Genomic DNA, 12,066 nt, shown 5'->3' with positions numbered 1-12,066 from the left:
AGCCTCCCGAGTAGCTAGGACTACAGGTGCCCGCCACCTCGCCCGGCTAGTTTTTTGTATTTTTAGTAGAGACAGAGTTTCACTGTGTTAGCCAGGATGGTCTCCATCTCCTGACCTCGTGATCTGCCTGCCTCGGCCTCCCAAAGTGTTGGGATTACAGGCGCGAGCCACCGCGCCTCGGCCCTCTTCATTTCTTTTTGCCTTTCTGCTTCCAGAGCAACATAAACTCCCTGTGGGCAGGAAATGGAATTGTTGATTTCCACTGTTTCCCCAGGGCCCGATATCTAGAGTCGAAACAATGCACATCTCAAAACTATTTCCTGGTTCTTTTTCTACTTTCTTGCGTATTCTTTTTTTATTTTTTAAGTTTTTTGAGATGGAGTCTCGCTCTGTCACCCAGGCTGGAGTACAGTGGCATGATCTCAGCTCACTGCAACCTCTGCCTCTTGGGTTCAAGCAATTCTCCTGCCTCAGCCTCCTGAGTAGCTGGGATTACAGGCATGTGCCACCATGCCCAGCTAATCTTTGTATTTTTAGTAGAGATGGGGTTTCACCATGTTGGTCAGGCTGATCTTAAACTCCTGACCTCGTGATCCACCGGCCTTGGCCTCCCAAAGTGCTGGTGCATATTCTTTTTTTGTCTTTCCTGCTACTCCCTCTTGCTCTTCCCACCCCTAAACTATGTAGCCTCAAAGATCTTACCTGGCTGACTGATGAGCTTTCAAGATGGTTTCTGGAAGACGCCTCTAAATCTAAGCCTTCAAGTCTCATCTCTGTTCTGAATTTCAAACCTGGAATTCTAACTGTCCACAATACATGGCTCCTCAATACATCTTCCTGGAAATTACAAATGACCATACGGTACAGTTGTTACTTATCACCCGTAAGACCACACTTGGCGTCGTCTCCTGAAAACTAGTCCTCTCCTGACTCCCCTGTTTCTGTGAGTGATTCTACAGTGGCTTGAGGTCATCCATTGCTTTGAAAGATCTCACACCAGGGTACAGATGGAGATTTGACCCGGATGGTTGGATCTGTGCCTCACGATCAGGGTAGAAGCCTCTGGTTGTCTCATTTCTTTGTCCTCCTCTGTGGTGTGACACAGGTGCAGGAGAAGGTACACAGACACAGAAGAGATGCTTTCCCTGTGCAGGGTGGCTGACAGTCTTGCCCACAACTCCTGGCCTCCTCCCCCTGCATATACACATTCACTGCTCTGACCCTGAGTTGGACCCAGCTAGGAATTGTGACTTCAGTTACTCGTATTTCCTCTGAGCCTCTAGTCATGGCCAAGGGCTAATCTGTATATGAAAACCCACTTGAAAGAAATCCCAGTGCTGAAGAAAGAATTGAAACATACAGAGTGTTTCCTTGCTCAAGGGAGTGTGGACTTCAGCACTTTCACTGTGCAGAGGCTGCAGGTGACCACCTTGGCTCTCCCTGCAGGAGACAGCCCAGGGAGACCGAGCCTGAATTTGCTGCCATGTTTTGAGGACATTATCCACACTAGTCTCTTTCATCTGGGCCGAGGTGGGTAATTTTCCTTAGAGTCCAGTAATAGAAAAAGTGTTGCTTCTTCCGAGAGCTGGTACATTGCCCTCTTGTGAATGAGAGCTCTGTACGTGACCACAACACCCTTTCATTTGACTACTAAGAGACTGAAGGCCAATTCTGGATCAACTTTACAGCTGCCTAGGGTCTGCGGTACCACCCATGGCATACTTTCTGTGGTCTGATGCTTTATTTTTTATTGTACTTTACTAATTTATGGCATGCATATCATATGAGCTGTCTCAGATTCTCCCCCAGAATAAGGTGAGGAATATATTAATATTTAAAATAAAATAAACAAAATGTCAGTGTGTGTGTGTCTTAGGCTGGGAATTCCTTAAGGGCAGGGACCATGTCTGTTTATATAGCACCTGGCACGGTGTCAAATTGAGGCTTAACACATGAATTTTGATGAAGAGCAGAAAGAAGCTGCAGACACTTAGGCCTCATGCTCCCACTGATAGTCATCCAGACGCTGTTTGCCAAGGTCCCCTTCCTCATGCCTGACGAATCCTTACCCCACTTCTGACCATACAGCTTCACTCCCCACAGTCTACCTGGTCCTCACCCAAGCTCATGCTCTCTCACCAGCCCAGCCACACCCGCATCTGCTCAGAGGTTCACCCCAATCACCCAGCCCACCCTTTCACCCACTGTCCCCGCCACCCTGCAGGCCCATCCCAGGCTGGGCAGCCACGCGTGGTGCTAGGAAATGCCACTGGCATTTGAGGCGTTTGAGGTGCTGTCCCCACACGTGCCTTGGCCCTGTGGGGGCCTCCAGCCAGGCAGGGACCCGGGAGAGGGAGGGAGAGGATAAGCCGCTTCGAAACTCCAGATGCAGCAGTTAAAAAGAGGACAGAGGCAATGATCCTTCAAATTGCCACATCTGTATAATCTGCCTTTTATTTTCTGCTTCATGAAGTTTTATTTCCTATTATTTATTCACCTCCCCGCCCTCCCCTCCCCCGCCTCCACTCCTCCTTAGCAGGCGACATGCTCAGATGGGTCCTGAGCCCTGGCCTGGGTCTGGGTCCACCCCCATCCCCTCCCTGGGGCTGGCTGCTGGGAGGAGGCACCTGCTCCCCGCTTCTCTGACTCCCTGTCTTCTACTTTCCCTTCCTTCCTTGGGACATTTGGGTACTGCATCCCCCCATCATTGTGTTTCAGCCTCCGAAGTCCCCTCCCTCCATCCTTCAAGTAGAGCTCTGAGAAAACGTGCATGGATCATGGGATCATGGAGGTGAGGCCTGTTCCTAAAGCCTGTATCACTGTCACCTCCCCCAGCAGTCCTAGAACTCACAGCCAGGTGATGTCCCTGGCCCTCTCCTTTCCTCTGCTCACCATTTCCCACTCTCCCCACCCTGGAACCTTCCCTCCCTTTTCTAGTTCTCCAACCTGTGGTTGGAGAGCTGGGCTGGTCCACCCTGGGTGCAGGGAGCTATCAAGATGGGAAGGAGGGGACCAGCCAGATGTGCAGGGAGGTGCAACCTGTAGTGTGTTTTCAGACCCTGAGCACCCACTGCCCCCTTCCCCACCCAGGTATAAGAACAAAGAAGCAACTCAGAGAGAGACGCAGGCCTTCTGGTCCTAGGCTTGCGGTCCGGTTAGATAGGTCTGGAGCAAGTCTGGAAGACGGTGGTTGGAGTGGGGTGAGAGGGTGTTTGGGAAAGGATGCTCATGATGTTTTATTTCTTCCTCGCCTAGCACCACCTCACTCCTCCCAGACACAGAAGCATAGGAGGCCAGGGGATCAGCCTTTTCCCAGGAAGACAGGTCGGACTTCAGGCTTGAGGGTTAGAGTTTGCAGTTGCTGTTCCTAGTGGCTGCTTCTCGGAGAAGACAGTGATCCCAGATAGAGGCCTGGGATGACCATGAGGGACTTTGCAAATATCATCTGAAACCCAACAGTATTTTGTGTTCTATATGCAACCGTCTTCTGATCTTCACTTTCCTACTTTGCTCTATAGTTCTGTACAAGTCTCATTTCTTAAGCTATTGTGGTTTTTGTTTTCTTTTCTTTTTTTTTTTTGAGACGAGTCTCGCTCTATCACCCAGGTTGGAGTGCAATATGGCAGGATCTCAGCTCACTGCAAGCTCCATGCCTCCCGGGTTTCACATGCATTCTCCTGCCTCAGCCTCCCTGAGTAGCTGGGACTACAGAAGCCCGCCACGTCGCCCGGCTAGTTTTTTGTATTTTTTAGTAGAGATGGGGTTTCACTGTGTTAGCCAGGATGGTCTCGATCTCCTGACCTTGTGATCCGCCCATCTCGGCCTCCCAAAGTGCTGGGATTACAGGCTTAAGCCACCGAGCCCAGCCTATTGTGTTTTTGTTTGTTTGTTTGTTTGTTTTTTCCCTTGGGACCTGGGAGGAGTCCTTTTGGGTTCATCTTGTTTTCTCCTGGTGTCTACCAAAGGGAAACATTCATAGCAGGTAGTTCATGAAAGACTTCTGAATGAATGAATGAATGAACGAATCAGCTAATGTAAGAGGGTTATAGCAGAATCCTCATGTCCCAGCCTGTACTAACTGTGGCTAGCTGGCTCTCCTCTGGTTTCTGCCCCATCCTGGACTTTTTTGGAAGCCTGGCTTTAGCTCGGTGGCAAACTGAGTCAGGATCCAAGCTCCCATCAGGGAGGGTGGGGCACCATAAGCCGCCCCACCCCACCCCAAACACAGAGCAGATTCCACATATGGAAATATGGTGTTTGCCTGATGGAAAATTACCGGGGAAATCTGGGAGAAAGAGGGTTTCATACCTAAACCAGTCAGATGAGGCCCTCGATGCTTTTCACTGACCTGGGTCACTACTGCGTCACAGCGTTAAGCTGCACATTTTTCTGGCTCAAGCCACGCATTTTACAGTTGAGGTAAGTGAGCAGTCTCCCCGGGTCGCCAGCAGGGAAGGGACAGAAATCTGGTCACAACCCTACACTCCAGGTCTGGGCTCTTTTAGCAACATCCCTCAGCCAATCTCTCCCGGGGGAAAACGAAGGCAATGACCAGAGGCCACGTTATTGTGATATGATAACTAGCAAAACTTTAATAACACCAACCAGTTCAGCCCCTAGAATAACAGACTGGGCAGACCCTTTCCCCCTGCCTCAGCAAAGAGGGTGTTTCTAGGGAAGAAACGGCTACACTTTGCAGGCAAACACTTTCATCACCTTCATGGCGACAAGAGCTCCAGGCCTTGTTCCTCCCTTCTTCCTTCCTCCTTGTCTCTTTCTCTTCCTTGTTTTCCTTCGGTGGGGAAATGAGTTTCCATTCTGACGAAGCTCGTCTGTTTTAAGGACAATTTCTTTCCTGCTGTAGTTAAGTCTTCTGGGTGCTCTCGTCTCCCCAGGGGGATGGCCATATGTGGGGGTACCAATGCTACCCACAGCTGGGGGCCTCCCCACTGGGTCCCTCTAGGGGGTGAGGACAGGGGAATGATGTGACTTCGGTGGGAGGATGAGAGAGCCTGGACTGTGAGGTCCCAATCTGTGCTCCTAGCAAGGGCTGTGGCTGTCAGTGAAGCTTGCTACCAGGCCCCCATCTCCAGCCAAAAAAGCAAACAAACATAAAACAAACAAAAAAGACAGTATTTACAAATGAACTCGTCTCTCCTTGGGGCGGCTCTGGGCGTCTGGGTGGTAGGCGGGTAAGCCTGCGCCCGCAGGGTTGTGTGCAGGAGCGGGAGCTCAGGCTCCTGAAACTGGGGGGAGGGTGCCTTGTCTGGGGGAGGTGCCTTGGCTTCAGGGAGGGTGCCTTGGCTGTGGAAAAGGCAGGAGAGAGTCTGACGGGAAGAAGACCATGGAGGAGGAGGAGAAGTTGGGGGGGGTCTCGGAGGGGGTGGGGGAGGGAGGCGCAGTGGGGGGGTGTTGGCTTCATGCTGTTACTAGTTTGATTTATCCCTAATGAGTTCTCAGCACATGGCTGCTCCCGGCTCACTCCAGGGGCCAGCCGGCCCGCCCCGACTCTGCAGCAACAGCAGCAGCTCGCTCAGAAAAGAGCCAATTTCCACACTGCACAGTCCGCTTCACTCAGGGGGAAATCACATTTTCCCGGGAGAGCCGCAGGCGGCGCTTCCCTCCACAGCCTGGCTGGCTGCCACGGGGCACAGATGCCAAGGAGCCGGGTCCCCCACCTCCCCTTCTCTCCCCATCCAAAGCCCCTCTTGCTGCCTTCCAGGAGGCCTGAGTCCTTTCACCGTGTGCCTTAGCCCCTGCTACTTCTCAAGGATAGGGGAAAGAGTGAGGTCAGGGGAAGGAGAGACCTGTCTGCCCTGCCTGCCTGCTCCAGCTTCTTTCAGGAGGGAGAACCGGGCACCCTCCTTCTATCTGAAGGGCATGGAGATGTGGGGATGGGGTTGATGACAGTGGTGTGTGCCTGTGAGAGTGGGGACTCGTGGGGACAGGTGTCTGCCACCCAGGAGGTAAAGACCTCCAGTGTCTGTGTCCCAGTGGTCCCCAAAGAGCCACAGGAGCTGTAGACAGTAATGAGAAGAGCAAGAAGCCAAGGAGAGGGCCATGGGGCGAGGGCGATAGGGAGAGGACAAAGGGGAGAGGGAGATGGGGAGAGGGAGAAGGGAGGGTGATGGGGAGAGGGAGAAGGGGAGAGGGTGATGGGGAGAAGATGATAGCGAGAGGGGACTAGAGAGAGGGAGGAGGGATGCTTCCTGGCATTTCGTGAGCACGGTCAGGGACTCCAAGCTCTCCCCAAACATTCCCTTTCTCTTTCCCTCATTCATAGCCCTGGAGACACAAATGTCTCTCGAACAGTAGGGAAAGGAATAATTGCTGTAGACTCAGCAGAAAAGGAAAAAGACTAGAAAACTAAAAGAAGTGAACAAAGGAAGGAGATAGAGGTGAGAGAGGGAGTTTCCTCCATGAGAACCATAGCCACAGTGGCTCGGCCACTTGGCGTCAGAAGGTAGCACAGCAGCCTGGGGCAGAGGAGCCACCAGCTCCTTTATGGAACATGGAAGGCTTTATGACCCTAAAGGTTAGAGAGGGGCTGCCAAAGGGCACCCGGAAGGGAGATTTAGGGCCAAGGATGGAGGGAAGTCTGAGATCAGCCTGGCACCGCCCTGCCTGGCCCCAGTGCTGCTTCTGTTGAGCTCTGGGCCTTGTTGTCCAGTCACGCTTTGCAGGGAGTGGCAGTAGAAGTCACTGTGCCCCAACTGGTCAAGTGACTTCTGCTCCTCCCTGCAACGCAAGGGGTGTCTGAGGTCTCTCAGAAGCCTGGCCATATCCAGATAATCTGAGGCCTGATGATAGGATGCAGATTAGACCTTGGATTAGGGGTCGGGCTGTGGTCCCTGCTCCTCTGCTGACTCGCTGAATGACCTTGAAAAAGTCAAGTTATCTGTTGGTCTCAGATTCCCCAAGTGCAAAACAAAAGAGGCCAGTGTTCAAAATCAGAGATGTAAACAGATGTGAATGGGCTTTGTGTGGAAAAAGAAACTAAGCCTGTGCAGAGGGTTATTATCACTTCTGAGGCTGAGGCAGGGCAGAGATGCTGTTAAGCTGTGGGTGCAGGAGCTGCCGGTGAGGGCGCTCAATCCCTGCCCCGGCCTCCCTCAGCCTTGATTGACGCGGCTGACGCTGACGCCCAGGCCCAGTAATAACGGCATTGAGGTCTGCAGTCCCCTTCCTCTGGTGCCCACCCCCAAAGGACAAGGAAATGTGAATTATCTTAAAGAAGCCTCATGGTTTTTTTTTTTTGTTTTTGTTTTTTTGTTTTTTTTTTGAGACAGAGTCTCGCTCTGTCACCCAGGCTAGAGCGCAGTGGCACCATCTCAGCTCACTGCAACCTCCACCTCCCGGGTTCAAGTGATTCTCCTGCCTCAGCCTCCTGAGTAGCTGGGATTACAGCCATGTGCCAGTATGCCTGGCTAATTTTTGTATTTTTAGTAGAGACGGGTTTCATCATATTGGCCAGGCTGGTCTCAGACTCCTGACCTCGTGATCCACCCACCTCAGCCTCCCAAAGTGCTGGGATTACAGGCGTGAGCCACAGTGCCCCGCCAGGAAGCCTCATGTTGATATGGATGGGAAAGGTGTGTGTATTTTGAGTGGTAGAAGTGGGAGGATGGTGAGGGCAGGTGGGAGAGGGGAGATTTTAGCAAGAGCCTCACCCTCTCTGTCTTTCTGTGTCTATTTGGAGGCTCCTGCTTCCACTTCCTGTAGGTTTTACCAACTCCTCTTGCCTGAAGTTGTCACCAGGGTTGAGTATGTGTTTGGCACACAGAGGGCAGAAGATACATATTTCTTAGCCACAACTCATGGCAAGGATATTGGAGAAGTGAGAGATGATGTGACAAGGGGAGGGGTTGGAAGTAGCCTGGGGGCTGACTTTGTAGGTGACGACTCCCAGTTCCACCGTCTCTACTCCTGGAACTTTCTGGTAGAGGGTACAGGTCAGAGCAATTCTGTTCATCTGGTGGGCCCCAGGCAGGGTTCCAGCTGCCCCCTTTCCCAGCAAGAAACCCACTGCCCTGCCAGGGTGGGTTGGTCCACATGAATTTCCTGCGAGCTCCTAGCACCCTGGGCTGGCCTGGTCTGTGCTAGAACCTGAGGAGGAGGAGTGAGGGTAATGGACCAGGGAGAAGTTAAGAGTAGCCTGCCTGGGAAGCTCAGGTGGTCTCTCTACATGAGCAGTGAAAGGGATTATTCCAGGTGGAAGGGATAGGGCCTCAGTGCTCTCAATGCCTCAGGAATGTTTTGGGCCCATGCCTCATCCCCAGTTCTCCTACCAACACACATACCACGCCCAGAGAACCCCCGGCTCCCCTGTACCATAAAGCAATTCCCCTTCACCTGCGACCACTCACAGATGCTGCCCTCACTCCCCCAGGTGAAACTGGCCACTGGGCCAACCCACAAAGCCCCCTACGTGTCCTCCCTGTCCTTGTCATCACACCCTTCTTCACTGTGTCCCCCCATGTGCCAGCCTGAGTTCTCCCACCACCACCCCAAATGCTGGGGCACTTCGAATTGTCTTTCTTTCGCCCAATACATAAATGGCCCTATTTTCTGAGCCCGAAAAGGGGATCCATGGTTTGACCACGGGCAGAATATTGGATAGGTACTAGCCAAGGCCCGCTACATGGGGAGCACATCCCCCACTCACCAAACACCCGCTCTGAGCACAGGTTCCTGGCAAGCCCAGCTCACCTCAAGGGAAAGAAAGGCAAGTCTTAAACCATGGTCACCTTAGCCAAAGCACAGCCCAAGCCCCTTTGTTGGTTGTGAGTCGGAAAGGGCCTGACGGGTGTACAGACTGTCTCCAGAGGGGCTGTGGCTGTAAATGCATGGCTCTAGGGGCTCCTTCAGATGCTGTGCATCTCAAAGTGATTCGTGGGTAGGGAGCACTCGGGATCCCAGAGGTTTGAGGTCAGGAAGACTCTCAGATATCATGGATTCAGAGTCGCGCTGCAGAGGGAAGTCCTGCCATTGAGAAAACAGCCGCATCTCAGATCCCCTCAGAAGAGATGGATTTTCTTCCTGGGAGGGCTCCCCCCTGCCATGTCATCCATGGGAGCATCCCTAACCTCCCTTTGGGAGGCCTAAGGAGGTAAGAGCCCTGTCTCCCAGCCTCTGTCCTCCCAGCCCTGGAATCCCCGGGCCCCTTCCATCGGACTCAATCCCAGTGTTGTCTGTCCAGCTGTCCACATTCACCTGGGCATCCCAGCTGCAGGCCCCTGCCCCCTTGTTCCAGCTGGGTCTCACATGCAGAGGGTCCATGTGGATACCAGACAGCCCCCTGGAGTGCAGAGCCCAAGCTGTCACACTGCATTTCCCAAATTTCCTAGAGGGGGTTGGCCTAAAGTCCTAAGTTTCTATAGCCTCCCTCACCTTGTCCTGGCCCCACCACACTGTACCTCTCCATTCAGTCAGGTCAAATCTTAAGCAAATCAAAAGAAATCAAATCCCCAGTGGCAGCCCCAGAACCTCCACTGGGTCTAGAAACCTTTGGCATCCCTGATGAGGACCCTGGGGTTTTGGGTACAAGTGTTGGGCTTAGAGTAAGAGGACTTGGTTGAATCTACTACTTCTTATCTTTGGCAAGTCATTTCATTTTTTTCAAAGCCTCAGTTTCCTCATATGTAAAAGGAAGCTGTGTGTAAAACAGGGCTAATTTCAACTTAACTTATATGAAGCCCTCCATATTGTGCCTTGCACACAAGAGAGCCCAGTCTTCTCTCTTCCTTCAGAGCTGTCTATGCAGGCTGTAGTCATAGCTATTCCCAGATCCTTCACTAATCCACCCTGCTGATTCTCTGGCTTCCTGTTAATAATAACAGCAACTCCTTGCGGGGAGTCTATGGCTGGCTTGACACTGTGCTATCCTTGCATTTACTCAGTGTCGAATAACTTGGGATGAGTGAGGTACCCAGCATTCAACATGAATTAAAGGCAGAGGGAGAAGGCCAAGCCAGAGCTGTGGGGCACTAGATGGTCCCTTCCAACCCATGGCCCCAAAGTGAGTTTGTCGGCTACTCAGCTCTGATGTTCTTGGGAGAAAGCCCAGCCCCAAGGTGTCTCCTTCCCCAGCCAACCCCAAAGCCTGAGATGAAGAGCAATGGTTTATTGAGTCATGTGGTAATGGCAGGTTGTCTTTAAAAAAAAGAAAGAAGCATCAAGGAGAGAAGCCCCACATGGCAAAGAGAGACATTTCACTCAGAGGCCAAAGTCTGGGGGTGGAAAGAAGGAAGCTTGACCCAAACAAAATTTCATTTACAGTATATACAGTCAGGCCTTGGGGGCAGGAGCTGCTGGGGAGCAGAGAGGGACCCTGTATTGTTGGCTTCAGGGGGTGCCTTGGGTCTCTTCAGTAGCTGGTGGGCGTGAGCTGCAGGAAGCACACTGGGCTTGGCAGGAGCTGTCGGGAAGGGGAAGCGGGTTTCCTGCAATTCTGCCTTGCTCTGCCCTGGGTGAAGCTGCACACCACGCCTCACCTCCCAGGCGCCCAGGCCCTGTGGAATGTCTGTTTTAAGCTGCCTGGGGCTGGTCCAGCTGACGACAGCTGCAAAGGGGATGCCCCACTGCAGGAGGACCTGGGGTGGTGCTGTACCTTCACAGCAGCAGGCAAAAGAAGTCAGCTGACAGCCTGGTGGAATTTCTGAGGGACTCGCCCCAGCCTTCAGCCAGCCCATGCCCAAAAGGGAGGCGTAGAAAGAGCCAAGCAAATGGTGTGGAGAAAGAGGACAGTTAGAGCCTCCGTGTGGGGCAGGCGGGAGGCTGAGGGAGGTGACTACTCCCTGGGTGGCTGGTGAGGAGAGCCTCAGCACCAGGCTGTGACTTGTGGGCTGGAGGGAAGTGCTTACGGTCCATAATTGCTAGTTGTGTTAATAGTGGAGCCATGGAGGTGCCCTGTGTACCCCTTGGGCCCAGGCAGGAACCATTCGCCATCCCCCCAAGTTCCTTGGCTATTCCTTCTTCTCTCCTTTGATGGGTACCAGCTGGGGGCTACATTTCTTCTTCAATTTTGTCTTTTTCAGCATGGCATGGTTCTCTTTCCCTGGGACTCCTGCCCCTCATTAAGGAGTCTCGGAGGACAGTTTGGCCTTCTCCAAGGTCATCCTGTCTTTCATGGTTCATTAAATTAACCACACAGGGAGTGTGCCGCAATGCTGGACTTGTGGTTATTTTTCATGTAATAAATAAAGATCCTTTGTGTGACTCTCTGGGGCCTGTCCCAGGCCGAGTCCTCCTGTTGCTCAGTCGCTCCCACTGTCCCCATGGTAACTACAGATGGTCAAAGGCCGTGGCAGTGGTGGGCGGTGCGCTCGGCCTTGATGTGGAACTGTAATAATATGGGGAACCTGGACACATTAAAAAAAAATAACAACAACACTGCTGGTCAGAAAGGAAAATTGCACCATAGCCTTCCCTGCATCTGCTGACCTTTAAGACAACACAAGTTAATCATTCATTTCTCTGGCCTATCTGATCATCAAAGATTAACTCCTCTCCAGCCCTATTTCCTCCTTCTCTGGCCTCACCTTTGAGTTTCTGGCCAGAATGAGAACAGTGGCTTCTTGCCCCTTCCCCCTATGGCTGCTCTGACCTTCAACACCCTCGTTGCAGGGAGAGGGCAACAGAAAACAATTGCATGTGGAACCCCAAAGAATCAAGTGCACTGAGGGGTCATCGGGATCCTCCCTAGCCTTGCCCAAACAGTGCCAGGACAGAGAGCCTTCTCTCTTAAGACCCAGGGAGATTAGACTGCTGCGGGGTCAAAGGGGATCTGGGCTTGACGGCCCTTAAGGTGAGGCTCTGCACACCTGCAGGATGGGCAGCCTGGGGAGACTCAGTGGGAAGGTGCCTGAACCCTGGCATGTCTCATTGCCCTCATCTTTTGTGGTTAAGTTGAATGGAAAGGTGGGTTGGAGTTGAACTCATCTGGCAAACAGGGCCCAGGTCTGCCCCCTTTCAAGTTATTTCTGGAATACAAGGAGGTAATGGGAAGAGTGAGGGTCTTGGGGAATGGATGGTTCCCAGCCTGCAATGGTGCCTGTGGGGTCGGCC

At 52.6% G+C, this 12,066-nt stretch overlaps 1 protein-coding gene across 4 annotated transcripts in view; it reads right to left on the bottom strand.

Annotated features, from left to right (window-relative positions):
- Positions 1–4,572: 4,572 nt before the first annotated feature.
- Positions 4,573–12,066, bottom strand: part of PAX8 (paired box 8) — a 66,896-nt gene continuing 59,402 nt past the window's right edge. For all 4 annotated transcript variants that reach the window (XM_017947869.3, XM_017947870.3, XM_003909154.5 and 1 more), the window contains exon 12: positions 4,573–11,360. In XM_017947869.3, coding sequence (XP_017803358.2) covers positions 11,284–11,360 — 77 coding nt within the window. In that variant the 3' untranslated portion in view covers positions 4,573–11,283. The remainder of the gene's footprint in view (positions 11,361–12,066) is intronic.

Source organism: Papio anubis, chromosome 14 (genome assembly GCF_008728515.1).
Source record: "Papio anubis isolate 15944 chromosome 14, Panubis1.0, whole genome shotgun sequence".
NCBI classification, from domain to species: domain Eukaryota; kingdom Metazoa; phylum Chordata; class Mammalia; order Primates; family Cercopithecidae; genus Papio; species Papio anubis.
This window is presented reverse-complemented; position numbering and strand designations above follow the sequence as displayed.